Consider the following 17,748-nt stretch of genomic DNA (forward strand, 5'->3'; position numbering starts at 1 on the left):
GTTGCTTCTTCTATGCGAAGTCCTTCCTTGTTTCACGGTCTCCAGCTTTAATAAATGTACTCTCAAAATAAAAAAAAATTAAAATAAAATAAAAACTTAAATTGATGGACATTCTACAAAACAACTGATCAGCACTCTTCAGAAGTAGCAAAGTCATAAAAGACAAAGAAAAACGATGAAACTGTCACCGACTGGACGAGACTAAGAAGACAGGAAAACTCAAAACAACAGGGGAACCTAAATTGGATCCTGAATCAGAAAAGGGACACAGGAGGGAAAACTAGTGGAATTCAAATAAGGTCTCTAAATTGGTTACTAGTATTAGATCAGGGTTAACTGCACTGCAGTTATGATGTAAGATAAGGACATGAGGGGATTCTGGATGAAAGGTATACAGGAACTCTCTGTACTATGTCTGCAACTTTTCTGTAAGTCAACAATTATATCAAAATTTAAAAAAAGGGAGGGGGGAGCATTAATCCTTGGGGGAAAAAATCAGGTCTAGTATGTCCCCAATAGGTTTGGGGTAAGTATAAAACACGTACAAAATTTAAGGAAAAAGCTATAAAACCAAGATAATAGCTGAAGCTGTAGCTAAAATGCATGTAGACAGCTGCCCAAACATAAAGTTTATGGAGTACCTGTCCCCAGAGTTGAGGTCTTTAGCTCTTTGAGCTTATGTCAGGGGTTAGAAAATACACTGAAACTCAGGCCCTTGGCTCAGCCTTACACCTGCTGCAAGAGACCCCTCTACCGATATTCCTCAAAAGGTGTTCCTTTAGCTTCTGATGCAACGACTCTGAAAACGAGGAACTAACTGCTCTCTTCCTTTGGATGATTTTTAGTTTGTGAGCCCAAGTAACTGATGGTATTGATAGTAATGGGGAATTGGAATGCACCCAAATGGACAGGGTTAAGTAATCCTAGCTGCCAGGATGATAGAGCACGGTGTAGCCACTGTGAGTGATAAGAATGCGGCTTATCTTAATGCATGGAAATGTGTGTGAGGCAATCTTAAGTGACAAGAGCATTTACACACTGATTACAGCTATGTTAAAACCAAAGAGCTAGAAGATAATTCAGAATGGTACAAATACATCCACTTTCAAGTTGTCTTGATTTTTTTTTTAAGTGGTATATGTACAGAATTCTAAATAAAATTTCAAATCCAGAATTAAAAACAACAACAACTCCATTAATGGTCTTGGGGATTGTCATTTCAAGATTGATTGAGGCCAGTTGGTGTTGCTCAGTGGTTGAGCATCAACCTATGAACCAGGAGTCACAGTTCTATCCCCAGTCAGGGTGCATGCCCGGGTTGTGGGCTGGAGCCCCAGTAGGGAGCGTACTGGAGGCAGGTGACCAGTGATTCTCTCTCGTCATTGATGTTTCTATATCTCTCATCCTCTCCTTCTTCTCTGAAATCAATACAAATATATCCTACATAATAAAAGCCTAATATGCTAAGTATCTGGTCATCTGTTCAACCAATCGAAGCATATTATGCTAATGATATGCTAAGGCCACTTAACCGCTTGCTATGGTGTGCACTGACCACCAGGGAGCAGAGTCTCCAACTGGTAGGTTAGCTTGCTGCTAGGGTCGGCCGATTGGGACTGAGTGAGATGGGCTGGACACACCCTAAAGCCCTTCCATGGTCCCTCCCTGGCTGGTCAACCTCCTGCATCTCTCTCTGGCTCCAGTCATGCACTGGGTGGGGTCCCTCAGCCTGGCCTGTGCCCTCTCGAAATTCAGGACCCCTCAGGGGATATTAGGGAGCCAGTTTTGGCCCAATTCTGCAGGCCAGGCCAAAGGACCCCATTGGTGCATGAATTTGTGCACCAGGCCTCTAGAGTGTGTGTGTGTGTGTGTGTGTGTGTGTGTGTGTGTAAGACTGATTGAAAATGCATGGAGCACTAGATTGGGAAGGATCCTAAGGCCATGTCTTAGCACTATGAGAAAGAGTGACATATTTGATTAGGTATATCAGCCATGGGTGAAGGATTAGCAGTGGCAGTGTGCATGCTATGTAGTTGCCATCTCTTGACACATCCTCAGGAACCAGTGTCACTTTTGTAGACACTCTGAAAAAGGAATGAGCTGTTTAAGGAGCCGTGTGCTGGAAGAGACCTATTCTTTCAGTTACAAGTTGTAGAATTTGGGGCAAGTCACTGGGATAGAAGATGGTATGAAATAAATACTGTAAGGAAGAAGAAGCAATGTCCTCCACGCTCAGGCCCATCGGAGAGTAGGTGGGCGCAGTGGAGAAGACCGTGACACATGTAGTAGGCCTTAGAGGAGAAGCCCTGCAGGTGGAGATGCCTGGGGAGGGCGGCCCAGGTGGAGAGCACAGCATGGATGAGGGCATGGAGGTGGGAAAGTAACAGGAAACAGGAGGTCACCGTGAGTATCTGAGGGTCAGCAGAGCCCGATGAGTATGGAAGCAGAGGAAGGGGCAGACAGCGTGCCATGGAGGCCAGGAGGATGAGTTTGGACTCAGTTAGCCATGCGAAGGCCTTTGATGAGTTTTTTGTTTTTGTTTTTTAGACTATATTTTATTGATTTTTTTACAGAGAGGAAGGAAGAGGAATAGAGAGTTAGAAACATCGATGAGAGAGACACATCGATCAGCTGCCTCCTGCCCACCTCCTACTGGGTATGTGTCAGCAACCAAGTTGACAGGAATTTAACCTGGAGCCAAACTGGTCAGGGCCCTTTGATGAGTTTTGAGGCAGGCGGTGCTTAGAGGGAGATGAAACCAGAGGAAATAATGAGAAAACGCCTCTTTTCTGGGAGACCATCACTATGAGAGGATCCCAGGGCCTGGATTTTAACAAGATCCCTTTGGAGCGAGGGGTGGAATGCAGGCCCTGGGACAAGGGGTGTGGGAGATACAGCCGAAGCCTGTTGGGAACTCTTTCATGGGCTCCACCTACTGTTCAGGGTTTCCTGAGCTCCGGGCCAGGCACAGGGAGGGAAGCCCAGCCTCTGGCCTCTGGGAGCGTGCAGTCTATGGCGAGAGGAAACACCCAGGAAATCACTGGAGACTGGTCGTAGCCAGTGTGAGGGCCGGCCCAAGGGAGCGCACAGCCAGGGTGCGGTGTTCGGGGGCAGAACATGAACGTGAACAAGAACCAGGGCATCAGGCTTCCTGGGGCTCCTGTCCTGGGTAGGGGGTGACCTGGATGACTGCTTAGGTGTCTCCAGTCTCTGCACATCCAGGAGCTGAGGCTTGAAGGATGGGCAGAGTTTGGACACATTCAAAGGGGAAGGGAAGAAGTGGACCTTCTAGGAACTGGGGGCTGGGTGGTGGTGGTGGTGGTGGTGGTGGGGGCAGGCCAGGGGCAGACAGGGTTTGAGATAAATGCGGATGCTGAGGACACTGAGCTGTCAGGTCAGGTTGGGAGGCAGGGGCTGCAGACGCCCAAAGCCAGGCAGCCAGGCAGGGCCCTGGCCTGATGGATGTGTTAGGGGTCCTCAGAAGGGACTACATGGAGGAGTGGGAGCTGATAGGGCCTAGAGACAGTCGGGCCAGACCTGAGCAGACCTCTAGTGTCTGCCTCCATCCCCTCCCCATCCCAGGGCGAGGGAGGCTCCAGGCCCAGGCTGGGCAGCGGGGTGGTGGCCAGAGTGGAAAATCCCCACTGGCTGGGGTAGAGTGGCGTTTGGCAGGCCTGGCTTTGGCCTCCCGCCTGGGGCCCAAGAGCCGGACAAATCTGTTTGGAGCCCTGAGTGTGGGGTACCAGGTGGGGGAGAGGGCACTGGGTGGGAACTTTTTTCCACTCACCCCAACATGGGGAACTCTCTGTGCCAGGTGAATGGGCGCAGGGACAGTTCCAGGTCACCGCAGGCGATGAGGAGCGTAGCTGGGGAGCAGGTGGGACCTGGATTTGTGGGATGGAGGCACAGCTTAGCGCAGGCGTGGGGGCGGGAGAAAGGGCCCCAGGGCTTGGGAGGAGGGTGAGGAAGACACAGCAGTTCGGGAGAAGTGAAAATGGGGCTTGAGTCGCAGTGGGGCTGGAGAAGCGGGAGCATGAAGGGAAGCAGGAGCAGGCAGGTCCCCTCTCGTGGGCCTGCCCCGGGGCGCCCGGGGTTCCAGAGAGTTCAAGAGGCACACCAGCCAAAACCGGTTTGGCTCAGTGGTAGAGCATCGGTCTGCGGACTGAAAGGTCCCGGGTTCGATTCTGGTCAAGGGCATGTACATTGGTTGTGGGCACATCCCCAGTAGGTGGTGTGCAAGAGGCAACTGGTTGATGTTTCTCTCTCATCGATGTTTCTAGCTCTCTATCTCTCTCCCTTTCTCTCTGTAAAAAATCAATTATATATATATATATATATATATATATATATATATATATATATAAAAGAGGCACAGCCAGCCGAAACCGGTTTGGCTCAGTGGATAGAGCATCGGCCTGCGAACTGAAAGGTCCCGGGTTTGATTCTGGTCAAGGGCATGTACCTTGGTTGCGGGCACATCCCCAGTGGGGGGTGTGCAAGAGGCAGCTGATCAATAATTCTCTCTCATCGATGTTTCTAACTATCTCTCTCCCTTCCTCTCTGTATAAAAATCAATAAAATATATTTTTTTTAAAAAAAGAGGCACAGCCAGAAGCCAGCTCCGCTTACACGATGAGTGTGTCGTGAGAACTTGCTGCATTACCATGAGCATTTCTCCGAATGCCCCATTTGACCTTGAAAGCCACCAAAGCGGCCCCCCGCCCCCAAGAGCTCTGACGTCAGCCATTGGCATCCCAGCCCACTGCCTGCATCGGGGCTAACGAAGCCGCCATCATTGCCATAGGACCCCCCTCACCGCACTATTCCCATTACCCTCACCCCCCAGGCACCCCGAACTGCAGCCCAGGGCTTGGGGTGATGGGAAGCAGGACCTGAGTGAGGCCTCCAAGCCCATCCCCTGTAAACCAACATTCTCAGCCAGTGGGGCCCCTAAGGAGACATTTGGCAGTGCCTGGGCACATTTTTGGTTGCGACCACAGGGGACTACTGCTGGCATCTAGCGGGTAGAGGCCAGGGGTGCTGCTTCCCGTCCCATAACGCACAGGGCAGCGCCCACCACAAGGAAGTATTTGTTCTAAAACGTCAGTAAGTGCCGGGGAGGAGAAAGGCACCAGAGGGCCTCATGGCTGCCACTCTGGCTCTACCTGTCTCTGCAAAGCGCTCACTCCCGCCTCTGGCTCACACTTGTGTTAAAAAGTCAATTAAGATGAAAATCTTTGCCACTCCAAAGCTTATCGCTCCTGCCTCCTGGCCTCACACTTGAGTTAAAAAGTCAATAAGATGAAAAGTGCTTTGCCACGCCACCCTCAGAGGGAACAATTGGTCCGCGGAGCATGGGGTACACGGGGCCTGAGGTCATGTTTGCTCAGGGCAGGGGTTGGGGCTGCTCTGGATCCGGGGACATAAAGGGCTCAGGCGGGCTCAGGCCCTCACTTGACTGCACCTGCCGGACTCCGAGTGGCTCTTGCTCTGCGGCCAGCGGGAACCGGCACCATGAGGCGGGTGGTGGCGGCCTTGCTCTGCCTCCAGCTCCTGGAGGCCACGGTGGTGAAGTGAGTTTGGGGTCTGGCTGCGGGGGTAGGAGCCCAGGCGGGAGATGGACCCCTGCGAGGTGTGGTCTGGTCAGGGGACACCCCAGGTGTCCAGAATCGGCTCCAGAATTTCTGCTGGAGTCACTGGTGGGAGAAGGCACGGCCTCTGCCCTCAGGGACCGTCCAGTCGAAGGGAGGAAAGACAGGCCTGGAACAGAGACCAGGGTGACCCCTGCCCGCGCCGCCCTGGAATGGAGCCGTGGCTCCTCTCAGAAAGGAACAAGGATCTGGAGGGGAGACATTTGCTAAATTTTCCTGAGGGCCCGGGCTTACTTGGCAGGTGGTCGGCAAACTCATTAGTCCATAGAGCCAACGATAAACAGCACAACGGTTGACATTTCTTTTGAGAGCCAAATATTTTAAAACTTAAACTTCTTCTAACGCCACTTCTTCAAAATAGACTCGCTCAGGCCGTGGTGTTTTGTGGAAGAGCCACACTCAAGGGGCCAAAGACTCGAAGCAGAGACATCAGCAATGTGACCTCTCTGTGCTGAGTGTCGGGGGAAAGGGAGGGCGGCCGGGGTCTCTGGGCGTCGGGGGTGGGGAGGGAAGGGGGGGTGTTGGGCCAGCGGATTCCTTGGGTGAAGAGAGGTCCTCTCAGGAGCTCCTGTGATGGGCAGGCCGTGGAGGTGGTCAGGGAGCTGTCAGCAGAGAACTTCTGGAGAACGCGGGGTCCAGAGGGAATGGGGAGACTGAGGCAGGAAAGAAATGAAAGAAGCAGGAATGCAGGTGGCGGGGGGGGGGGGGGGTTGGGAAGGGGCCACAGACGCTCCCCAGGCAGGTCTGGGGGGATAACCAGGGGGATACGGGAAGAAACCCATGGTTCCTGAGTCCCGATTCCAGAGCTGGTCTGCTCCAGAGCACCGGGCCCATTTCCTGGTGTCCCCAGGGCAGCGCCAGGATCCTGTCTCCTCAGGGCCAGCCTCGCGCGGGGCCCCTGCACCCACAGGCTGCCACACCAGCCGGTGCCAGGAGCCTGAGGGCCACAGGACGGGACTCCCTTTGGGGTGAAGTTTGCCGTCTGGAAACCTCTTTAAAATGCACACATCCTGCAAAGGGGGATGCCTGCAGTCCCTCCCCCCTTCCTGGGAGGGAATTTGTGGGATATTTGACAGCAGAGGGCCGGTGGGATGAGGGCCCTTGAGATAGGGAGGGAGCATCCTGGGGGAGGGTCATTGTTTCCTGAATCTTGGAGCAAGTCCTGGGAAGAGTTTTGAAAGAAAGGGAAGGAGAGGGGAAGAAAGAGAGAAGCAGAGGGAGAGAGACACAGAGAGGCAGAGAGAAACAGGCAGAGAAAGGGAAAAACACAGGCGCACACACACACAAGCGACAGACATGGGTATGGAGTGGCAGGGAGACTGAGGTTAGAGATGGAGGGCAGGGGAGCGAGGCTGGGGCGGTTGATGGGAGGTGCTGTGGGAAAGAGGGAGGACCTGCTGACGTACAGACCTTCTGCAGAGTCCCCCTGAAGAAGTTCAAGTCCATCCGTGAGACCATGAAGGAGAAGGGCCTGCTGGAGGAGTTCCTGAGGACCCACAAGTACGACCCCGCTCGGAAATACAGATTCGGTGACTTCGGCGTGGACTACGAGCCCATGGCCTACATGGATGTGAGTCCGGAGCCTCCCGGTGCCTGCTCCCTGCTGCCAAAGCCAGAGGGCAGGCCGGGGCAGCGAGCTGCACCCCCTCTGCCGCCCGCACCCCTGCTCCCCTCTCTCAGCCTCACCACCTGGACCTCCCCCACCCCCCACCCTGGGCAGAGAAGAGAGGGCCCTGCTGAGCTGGCAGCTGGGTCCAGAGACTGCAGCCGCCGGGGGTCCGGGTCCGGCTCGGCTGAGGGTCTGAGGGTCCGGGCACAGGTGGAGGGAAGGCTCAGGCCCCGCTCTGGAGCGGGCTGCTGGGCAGGGACTGGGCCCTCCCTGCTCTGCCCCTGGAGGACGCCGCCTGCTGGCCTCGGGGTCCCTCCAGAGCTCTCTCCTCGCCCTAGGCTGCCTACTTCGGTGAGATCAGCCTCGGCACCCCACCACAGAACTTCCTGGTGCTGTTTGATACCGGCTCCTCCAACCTGTGGGTGCCCTCTGTGTACTGCCAGAGCCAGGCCTGCAGTGAGTGCGGGCTGGCAGGGGAGGCGCTCACACCCCCGGGGGAGGACAGGGACTGGCCCAGGCCGGAGGGAGGGAGGGAGGAAGCTGCTCCTGGAGCCCACGGGCGCCTCTGCCTTCCTGCTCACCAGCGCCTCTTCCTTCATCTGCGCCCCGCTCTCCCCCCCCCCCCCCCCACTCTTCACTAAGTCCTCACTGGAGAACAGATCCTTTCTTTTGGCTGCCCTGGTCTGTGCCAAAGCCTTGGGGTTCGGGTCCTCATGCCTGTAGCCTGGAAGGTCCCCCATTGGCCCGCCCTACATGACCCCAGGCTCGGTGCGGCCAGCCTGCTGACCGGGGGAGGGACGGGGAGCGGGGACGCCCCCGGAGTCAGTCACTCCTGCACTGATAAGTGCCAGCGACCTGCTGGGGCCGGGGAGACGGTAGGGAGGTCAGTCCTAGCGCCCCCAGAGTCTCAGTCGGAGGGGGTGTGGGGCCAGGGCGGGCCAGCTCGCATGGCCTTCCGATGCCGGAACCGGGCTGGGCCGCCCCTGACGTCCGAGGCTCCAGCATGGGAGCACAGGCCTGAGAGTCAGGGCAGCCCCCGCGTGCCCGCCCGACACCCCGCACCCTCCCGCCCCTGCAGCCGGCCACAGCCGCTTCAACCCCAGCCAGTCCTCCACCTACTCCACCAACGGGCAGACCTTCTCCCTGCAGTACGGCAGCGGCAGCCTCACCGGCTTCTTCGGCTACGACACCCTGACTGTGAGCGACCTGCCGCCCCCCCGCCCCCCTCCCCTCCCCCCAGGCCGCGCTCAGCCTCGCAGGCCCCAGGGTCTTCCGGGGAGAGTAGATGGAGACCCTGAAAGTAACGGAAAACCACTGTGCTCTGCTGTGCCGGACAGGAAGTCAGCACAATCAGGGCTCATGCGCTCACTCCCTGAACCCCTCTAAGGGCCGTCTGCGCAGGACACTGAGGACAGGGTGGAGAATGGGGTGACCCTGGGGGGGGGGGCGGTCCTGCAGTGGGGAAGGCCCCTCAGAGGAGATAGCCGCTCTCACAGGACCTGCTGGGGAGGAAAGCAGAACGGGTGAAGGAGGGTGACGAAGAGCCTTGGGGGGCCTCTGGGGGGTGGGAAGGGGGAGGTGGAGTGACACTTGTCACCTCCCATCATCCTCTGTGCCCCCCACAGGTCCAGAACATCCGGGTCCCCAACCAGGAGTTCGGCCTGAGCGAGAACGAGCCGGGCACCAACTTCGTCTACGCGCAGTTCGACGGCATCATGGGCATGGCCTACCCGGCCCTGTCCGAGGGGGGCGCCACCACCGCCCTGCAGGGCATGCTGCAGGAGGGCGCCCTCACCAGCCCCGTCTTCAGCTTCTACCTCAGCAAGTGAGGAGCCCCGCCCCCTCCTTCAGCCTGGACACCGGGGGCCCCTCCTTTGGGACCTGGCAGCCACCCAGCAGGCCCTGGCCCCAGCACCTCTGTCCCCAGGCTTCCCTCCTGGACTTGACTCCTCCCCCGCCCCCCTGCTCCCACCTGGCCTGGCCCCCTCCTCTGCGGGGCGGCCTCTGGCTTCCGTGGGAGTTCTGCTCTGGGGGCTGCTGCTGCTTCTCAATAGCTCGTGGTTTACCTGCCGCCCAGAGCCCCAGGTAGCTCACTGCCTTCTGACCGGATGTTTACCCCAGGTGGGCAGGGCCTCTCCTGTACAGCAACCTGTGCTTCCCCCCTTTGATCTATTGCTCTAGCCAGGCCATGGGGTGGCGGCCAGGGCCAGGTTCCACTCCAGGCCCACCCCTGGCTCCTAACAGGCCGCCACCCTCACCACCAGCACCAGCAAACACTGCTACTGATGTGGGGGAGCTTCGCAGCCAGGGGGTGGGGGGGTGGGTTCGAGGCTCGGAACAGGCTTTCCTCCTTTCCTCCCCGCGGGAGCCCACCACCTTGTACACAGAGTGGCTGGGGCGGAATCCCTGGGATCTGGTACTGATGTTGACCCTTTTATTCTCTACTTCCGGTCACAATCGCTCTGAGCTCAGCCTTCAGGAGCTCCCCCAGCTCCCCTCCAGTTCAGCCACCAGGGCAGCCTCTCCAGCAATCACAGCGCCTCCCTCTCTCCCTCCACCCCTGCTCTCCCTCCCTCCACCCCTGCTCTCCCTCTCTCCCTCCACCCCTGCTCTCCCTCCCTCCACTCCTGCTCTCCCTCCAATCTTAGCTCTCCCTCCCTCCCTCCGCCCCTGGCTCTCCCTCCGTCCAGCCCGGCTCTTCCTCCCTCCAATCCCAGAGAATATGGCCAGCCAAGCGGGCCTGGGTCAGGCCCCACCTGCATCAGGAAGTGGGAGGGAGAGGAAAACGGAGGTGCGGGGTGGTGGGGGGCACATACCAGCCGCTTCCCTAGGGCAGGATCATCCGGGAGCCTGAGGCACTGGAAATTCTGAGGGGCCCAGCCCGGGAGCCCCGGTCAAAGGGGAGACGCGCCCTGCCCCTGGGGAGCCCCCCGCCTGGATGGAGGCAGGATGCTCTGGGGGTGACTGACTGCTGACTCCCCTTCCCCTCCGCCTCTGCAGCCAGCAGGGCTCCCAGGATGGGGGAGCTCTCATCTTCGGGGGCGTGGACAGCAGCCTGTACCAGGGCCAGATCTACTGGGCGCCCGTCACCCAGGAGCTCTACTGGCAGATCGGCGTGGAGGAGTGAGTGTGGCGCTCTGGGGCGGGGGCGCTTCATGCCACACACACACACACACACACACACACACGCTCACACACACACACACACACACACACACGCTCACACACACACACACACACGCTCACACACACAACACACACACACACACACACACACACACTCACATACAAACACACACACACACGCTCACACACATGCTCACACACACACACGCTCACACACACACACACACACACACACACACACACACACACTCACACACATACAAACACACACACACACGCTCACACACACATACAAACACACACATACAAACACACACACACAGGTGGGGGTGGGGGAGGGGTACAGGGGACCCCCAACCCCCTTCAGGCCTGCCCCCCAAAGCCTCAGCTGCCCTCTGCTGGAGTTTCAAGGCCCAGCTCTGCCTGGAGCAGAGGGTGGGATGGGGACCACATAGGAAGGGGCAGGATTTGGAACCCCAACTATTCCAGACCCTGCCGTCCAACCCTATGGGCTTACAGATTAGGAAAGGAGCTAATTTGCTTCAAGCGCCTATAACAAATCTGCAGCCCTGGCTGTCAATGTTTCTAGAACCTTCCTCGGAACGTTTAAGAGGAGCCTCCATGGCCATTAGGTGGCCCTTACGTAGACTGGCGTGGCGGGAGGCACCTGGCGTGGGTGGCCGTGGCTGAGTCCCTCGCAGGTGGGGGAGCTCCCCGCAGTGCTCGGAGCTGGGGGTGCTCAGGCCGCTCTCCCCCCACGCAGGTTCCTCATTAACGGCCAGGCCTCCGGCTGGTGCTCCCAGGGCTGCCAGGCCATCGTGGACACGGGCACGTCGCTGCTCACCGTACCGCAGCAGTACATGAGCGCCCTGCTGCAGGCCACGGGGGCCCAGCAGGACCAGTACGGACAGGTGTGTCTGGGGGGGCGGCCCTTCCGTGGGGGAGGCCCGGGGGAGACACTTACGGTTGCTCCTGGGATGCAGGAATGGCCTGATTCTTGGCCTCCATACTTGGGGCTCCCCGAGGCACTGCTGTGGGGAGCCCCCCGGGTGACCGGGGCAGGGCCTGGAGCCTGCTTCAGGGGCAGGTGCGTTGCTGAGGGGCTGTGAGGAGGCTCCTACGAGGCAGCATTTCTTCGGAGCTTCATCTCCTTGGAGGAAACAGGCTGAACACAGAGGGAAGTCACTGGAGGAGGGTCCAAGCTGGTGAGAGATAAGGGGTTAAAAAGTATTGTTTATGGATTTCAGAGAGGAAGGGAGAGAGGGAGAGAGAGAGAAAGAAACATCAGTGATGAGAGAGAATCGTTGATCGGCTGCCTCCTACATGCCCCACACTGGGAATCGAGCCCGCAACCTGGGCACGTGCCCTTGACCGGAATCGATCCAGGACCCTTCAGTCCCCAGGCTAACGCTCTATCCATTGAGCCAACCCAGCTGGGGCGAGGAATAACTTTTTAATCCACATGTCCCTCACCTCCCTCGGGCCAGGCCCCTTGCTCCCCCTTTCTCCAGAGCCCAGCAAAGCGTTTGTCTGAGTAATTCCTTCCCATCACCTTTTGGGGACCAACTCTTTCCCCAGATCTGTGTGTTTCCAAAAGACAGTTGCAGAGATGGGGTACAGACTCAATGTGTCACGAAGGGAAATTCAGGCAAAAGCGATGTCTTTGGGGTGGAAGAGATGCCCAGTCTCCCCAAATCGCACCCCCTGTGAGGGATCGGGACTCAGGGCTGGGACCAGAGGGGCTGTGGCCGCCGGTGTTGGGGAGAAAGGAGGAGGAGGAGGCCTCTCAGGCGGAGGTGAGACAGCGGCCCTGCTCCTCTCTCCGTAGTTTGTTGTGAACTGTAACAGCATCCAGAACCTGCCCACCTTCAGCTTCATCATCAACGGGGTGCAGTTCCCTCTGCCGCCCTCCTCCTACATCCTTAACGTGAGTGCGGGTCCCGCAGGCGGAGCCAGCAGGCCCTGATGGGGTGGGAGGGAGGCGTGGGGAGCCAGGCACACTGGGTCTCCTTACCCTGCATCACTTCCCGTAGAATCAGCTTCCCCACCCACTGATTCCAAACCCCCTCCTCTGGGACGAGGCTGTGAATCGTTAATAAGAGTATTAACTATTATTATTCATCAGTGGGGAGAGGCCTGGGCTCTTCGTAGCGCACCTACCAGGGCCAGCCACTGTGGGAAGCACTTTGTCTGCACTGATCTACTTACCTGACACGGCACTCAATGAGGGAGAGACTGATTTCCATTTTACAAGCGAACTCCTGGAGGTTCAGAGAGGTTAGGCAACTCACCCAAGGCCACACAGCTAGTCAGGGTGAACCTAAGGTTTGGGTCCCAGTTGGTCTGCCTTGAACGCTTGACCCTCAGGAGACCTGGGAGCAGGAGGTGGGTGGGTGGGGGGCAGGCAGAGAGGATCACTGCACTCCCAACTCCCCCGTTCCAGAGACTCCCCCCACCGGCCTGAGCCGTGGAGAGCAGAGACCCTGGCCCGCTCATTTCTGCATTTGTGCCTGCCCGGGCCCGGGGTTCAGGGCCGAGCGAGCGTGCCGGCCCACGTGTGTGCGTGACAGGAATGCATGCTGTGCTCTGTCTTGTGCAGGACAATGGCTACTGCACCGTGGGGGTGGAGCCCACTTACCTGCCCTCCCCCAACGGCCAGCCTCTGTGGATCCTCGGGGACGTCTTCCTTAGGGCCTACTACTCCGTCTACGACATGGGCAACAACAGGGTGGGGTTCGCCACTGCCGCCTAGACCCAGCGCCCGGACGCCCAGGTCCCCTCCGCCTCTCGGCCCCCCACCTTGCAGGGGCTCCTCTCTGTGCTTCTCTGGATTCAGCCTTCCCTTTCTGGACTCTGGACTTTTTCTAACAATAAATAGTTCTTCTTCATGTTGGTCGGCCTGTTGCTTTTTTTAGAAGGTAAGCTGCGACCTGTAAGGAGTGGGGAGCGAGAGCCAGGGGCGAATGTGCCTCTGCTGATCCATGTTGTCTCCCTGCTGTGGGCCCCCCTCCCTCGTTGCTTCCAGGCTTCTGGGTGGGTCCCTGAGATTCTAAGAGAAATGGGCCATAAGGTAGGGCTCGGGGATGAGCCCTGTACCCCTCAGAGCTTCTCTCTGGAGAGGAAAGACAATGGAGTGGCATCCAGGCAGGGCATTCCTTGGTGAAGGGAAAAGGGACCCTATTCTGACAACCCAAAATGCTCTGTTGACCAAACTAACCAGATAGCCTCCAGCATTACTCACCCCTATGTCCACAGGCATGTCCACTAGCAGTGCGGCCAGGGGGGCCGACAAATCTAAAGCCGTTTTCTTATCTGGGATCCAGCGTGCGCTGGGCGCTTCTTGAGGCAGGCCGGATGCCTAGGATGCCTGCGTGCACTTGTAACAGTCATGGGTCCTCTAGGAGGAGGCCAGTGCCACCAGCACCTATTTCCAGGAGCGCTTCTGAAGGTCTGAGCTGAGTTAAGCTGATGCTATTTTCACCCAGGACCTGGATTTGAAGAAGGGCTGGCCCTCAACCGTGCACAAGAGGGAGAGCTACTTAAATCCCTTGGACTCTAACCAACTTGTCCCTCTAGATTCATTCCTATTCTCTCTAGGAACCAGCTAGAAAGACCCAGAGGCAGGAGCTGGAGGAGGGAAAGGGGGAGGGGGGGAGGAGGGGGAAGGGGAGGGGAAAACATAGAATGATGGCTTAGGACCCTGTAAGTTCCAACAGGAGAAGGTGACATGAAAGATCAGAACATTGCTGAGTTGGATGGTGGTGGTGGGTACCAGAAAACTCGAACTGATGAGACCTAGGTTGGAAGGGGCAGGCTATAAATGCAAAGCTGATCATGGGAGGGAAGGTGGGCCCCATTCCACTGTCACACTTCTTCCATCCTGCCTTCACAAGGCTGACCCCAGCCTTGCCACTTATGTCCAGAAGCAGGTGTAAAAGCGCAAATCAGGTGGCAAACTCAGGCTGCCACCGAAGCGTTCCTATGGCCACAGCACACCGCCTGGGACCCTTCATCTTTCCTAGACTCTTGAGAAAGACAGCCTGCTCTGTGCCTTTCCGTGGGGTGAGACAGGTCACAGGGTATGCAGGAGTGCGCTCGGGCTCGGGACATCACTGTATGAGAAGAGAAAGAAAACTTGCCAAAGGGGCAGAAGCTAAGTGGGTAAAAGATTCCAGGTTAAAAGCCCTGTCTACCGCCTTGGGCCCAAAGAGCGGACTACAAATCCCGGCGTGCCTAGTTGAGCCGCCGCGAAGACTACGTTTCCCAGCGGGCGCCGCGGCGGGCCACCGGGGGGCGGAGCAGGGCGGGGCGGGGCCGCGGGGGTGGGTGCTGCCCTCTGCCGGGCGCCGCGGGAAGTGGGTGCGGAGTGACAGCGGGAGCTGGGGCACCGGGCACGGGGCTCGGTGACAGCGGAGGCGGCGGCCGCGGGCTGGACGTAGGGAGCGGCGGCGGCGCCGACGGCAGCGGGCCGGGAGGACGGGGCGGGCTCCCCTGGCGGCGCCGAGCCGGAGGAACTCGGGAGGGGGCCGGCGGGCGCAGCTGGCGGACCGGACACCTGAACTTGGGACAAGTTGCCGGAGCCCGGGAAGCGGGCGGCGGACGGATTGACCTTCAGAGCTAGGTGAGCGGGGCCGGGGGCCAGGGGTGCGCGGAGGGAGGGCCCGGAAACCCCGGCCCAGATCCCCCCGCCCCATCGGGGGGTCCGGGGACAGGTGGGTGGGGGGGGTGCGGGCTGGGACGGGGAGCGAGACCGTGTGCGCCGCGCCGCCGCCGGCCCCGCCGTCCGTCCGGCCCCGGGCGCGGCACATGGTCCGAGCGGCGCTGCCCGGATCCCCGGAACCCGCGCGGCCCCTCCCTGCGGGCCCGGGCCGGGGGCGGCTTCCCCGCGACCTTATGTAACCAGGCGGGAGGGGCCGGGGCGGGCGCGGGCCTTCGCAGCCCGCGATCTGGGAGCCTGCAGGGGCGGGAGGCGTGGGAGTGAACTTGCGAGAAGTTGGAGGGACGCGCAGGCCCTGCGCCCGCTGCTTCTTCCCGGCCGCGGCGGGGGCGGCGGTGCGGGGGAGGGCGCCGGAGGCCGGGAGGTGTGCGGGGGCCGAGTCCGGCCAGGCCCGGCCGGGATGGTTTGGGGGGGGGTGGGAGGGCCCAGCGGCGCCCCGCCCCGGGGCTGGGCTGTCCAGGGTGTGGGGCGGGGGGGGGGAAGGGGGCGGGGGAAGCACCATCCCTTTCTCCCTCCCTCTCTGTCCCTTCCTCCCGCTGCCTCTCTGGAAGCAGCCGCCCGGCATCCCTGAGCGCAGGCTTTTTCTCCCCCTCGCATGATTCCACGACCACAGGGGACCCCGGCCCCACAGCTTACCCTCAGCGCACCCCTCCCTTCTGGTTTCCCGGGAGCTCCCAACCATCTGCCCGGCCCCGAGTACCGCCCCCCCCTCCGTGTGGGCCCCGAATCCCGGAAAACACTCCCCCTTCCCGGTGTTCCCGGTGCCCGCGCCCCCCCGCCCCCCGCTGTCCCGCCCCCCAGCCCGGCGCTCCCCCCCCCCCCCCGCCCCTCCGGACGGACCGCGGCTCGGCCGGTGCAGCGCTCGCCGCCGGGGAAGCAGCGGCCGGGCCAGCCGGCCCGCCCCGGCCCCCTCCGCGGCCGGCTTCACGCACGGCTGCCCCAGCGGCTTCGGGCTGCGAGAGCAGGTTCGCGCCGCAGCCGCCCGGCGCGCCCAGCCTGGCGCCCGGGGCGGGGCGGGGGGGCGCGCCCGCGGTGCCCAGGGCCCCCCCTTCGGCCCGGCTGCCCTTCTCCGCGGCGGGATCGCCCCGCCTCGCCGCCGCGGTCTTCTCGCCGGTCCGATCTGCGCCGCAGAATCTGGACTTAACACTTTGGCTTCGCGTCCGTTGGCAGGGGAAGCGTGGTTAGTGACCGCCCAGCCTCCACGCCCCCCCTCCCCCCCCCCGATCCTCAGAGAGGGGGTGCCTCGTGGAGCCGGGAGGGGGTCCAGGTTGGGGCAGGCCCCCGTGGCATCTCTGGGACATGGACTCAGGCCCCTGCACTCGCCCTGGCCCAGATTCCACGGGGTTCCATCCTGCGAGGCCAGGCCCGCGCGTGCCCGTCGGAAGGCAGCTCCTGGCTCCTCGGCCTGTTCCCTCCAGGCCTTCTCTGTGCCCCTGGGAGCCGGCTCCTCGCCTGCCCTCCGGGAGGACACAGTCCCAGTCCGAAGAAGAGACTGCAGCGATCACTGGACGGGGAAGGGCCTGAGAGACTGCTACTATGCTGGCCCGTGCCTCAGTTTCCCCAGCTGTGGAGAAAACAGCGTTTGACTTGGCCGGGCTCTCTCTGCCTGCCTCCTGGCTGCTGGGACAGGGGTGGAGCCAGAGTGCAAATGAAGGGCTGCTTGAAGGGACTGTTCTCGCAGAGGGAGCTGACAGTGTGCAAGGCAGCTCTCTCTTGTCTTAGCTCAGTGAGGTGCAGCCCAATGGGGACCCAGGTCTCCTACTTCTGGGTCCCATGGAGCAGCTGCAGGGTTTGGGGCAGGGGACATCTCAGTGAGCACTGCATCCCGAGAGCCAGCTGGTGACAGTCAGAGGTGGGCAGGGGCTGGGCCGGGGCAGGCAGGCCCTGTGGGTCCTGGAATAGCAGAGACCCAGTGGCCATCCCCGGGGCCAGTCAGGACCCCCTCTTAGTCTCTGCTGGAAAGTAGGAAGGAGGGGCCTCCACCTCTCGGCCCGGCTGCCCTTTGAGGGTCCGGCTTCTGGCCCTGATCCCTCCCGGAGCTCTGTTTATGGCTGTAATTGTATCATTAGCCAGAGTTTATAGAGTTACTTAGCACCTGCCCCCACAGGGAGTGGCCCCGTCTCTTCCTTTTCAAAGTCAACTTGGTTTCTGCTGGCAGCAGGGGTTTCCCCAACCACAGCTGGCAGGAAAGCCAGGTTGGGCCTTTGTCCTGTGGATGGAGGGCAGGCGGCACTTGGGGCCCGGCCTGGGGCTGCCCTGGAGATGACCGTGGAGACCGAGCTGAGAAGTGTCCGCATCCCAGGAGGCAGTGTCCGTGTGTGTCATGTGTGTGTCCTCACCTGAGGAGAGAGAAAAGACACCTCGTGGGCTGTGGTGAGCATTCAGGAGGAGCTGTGCCTGGTCCGTGGTGGGGCCGTGGAGGTGCTCTGGGGGCCGGTACGCGGTGTGATTGATGGGAGTTTGTGTGTGACTGTGAAGTGCAGCCGTCTGAGTATGTATGTTTGGAAGAATTGTGCACATGCATGTCTGCGAGACTAATAGTGACACGGTATTATTTTAATAGAATCTTCGCCCATTCCCTTGATGCTCTAAGAGGACAATATGGTAATAAAACTTAGTTGTAAACATTAGTTGCCAACATTTAT

General features: G+C 59.7%; 2 protein-coding genes across 2 annotated transcripts in view; both read left to right on the plus strand.

Moving 5' to 3' along the window:
- Positions 1-5,452: 5,452 nt before the first annotated feature.
- PGC (progastricsin) lies at positions 5,453-13,282 on the plus strand. The gene is made up of 9 exons (XM_036414350.2): positions 5,453-5,573; positions 7,071-7,221; positions 7,599-7,716; positions 8,339-8,457; positions 8,886-9,085; positions 10,261-10,383; positions 11,150-11,297; positions 12,215-12,313; positions 12,986-13,282. The coding sequence occupies exons 1-9, from the start codon at positions 5,515-5,517 to the stop codon at positions 13,136-13,138; spliced, it is 1,170 nt and encodes a 389-aa protein (XP_036270243.1). The 5' UTR covers positions 5,453-5,514; the 3' UTR covers positions 13,139-13,282.
- Positions 13,283-14,734: 1,452 nt separating this feature from the next.
- Positions 14,735-17,748, plus strand: part of TFEB (transcription factor EB) — a 48,309-nt gene continuing 45,295 nt past the window's right edge. The window contains exon 1 of the mRNA XM_036413754.2: positions 14,735-15,007. The gene's annotated coding sequence lies outside the window, so the exon portion shown is untranslated. The remainder of the gene's footprint in view (positions 15,008-17,748) is intronic.

This window comes from Pipistrellus kuhlii, unplaced genomic scaffold, assembly GCF_014108245.1.
Source record: "Pipistrellus kuhlii isolate mPipKuh1 unplaced genomic scaffold, mPipKuh1.p scaffold_m20_p_5, whole genome shotgun sequence".
NCBI lineage: Eukaryota > Metazoa > Chordata > Mammalia > Chiroptera > Vespertilionidae > Pipistrellus > Pipistrellus kuhlii.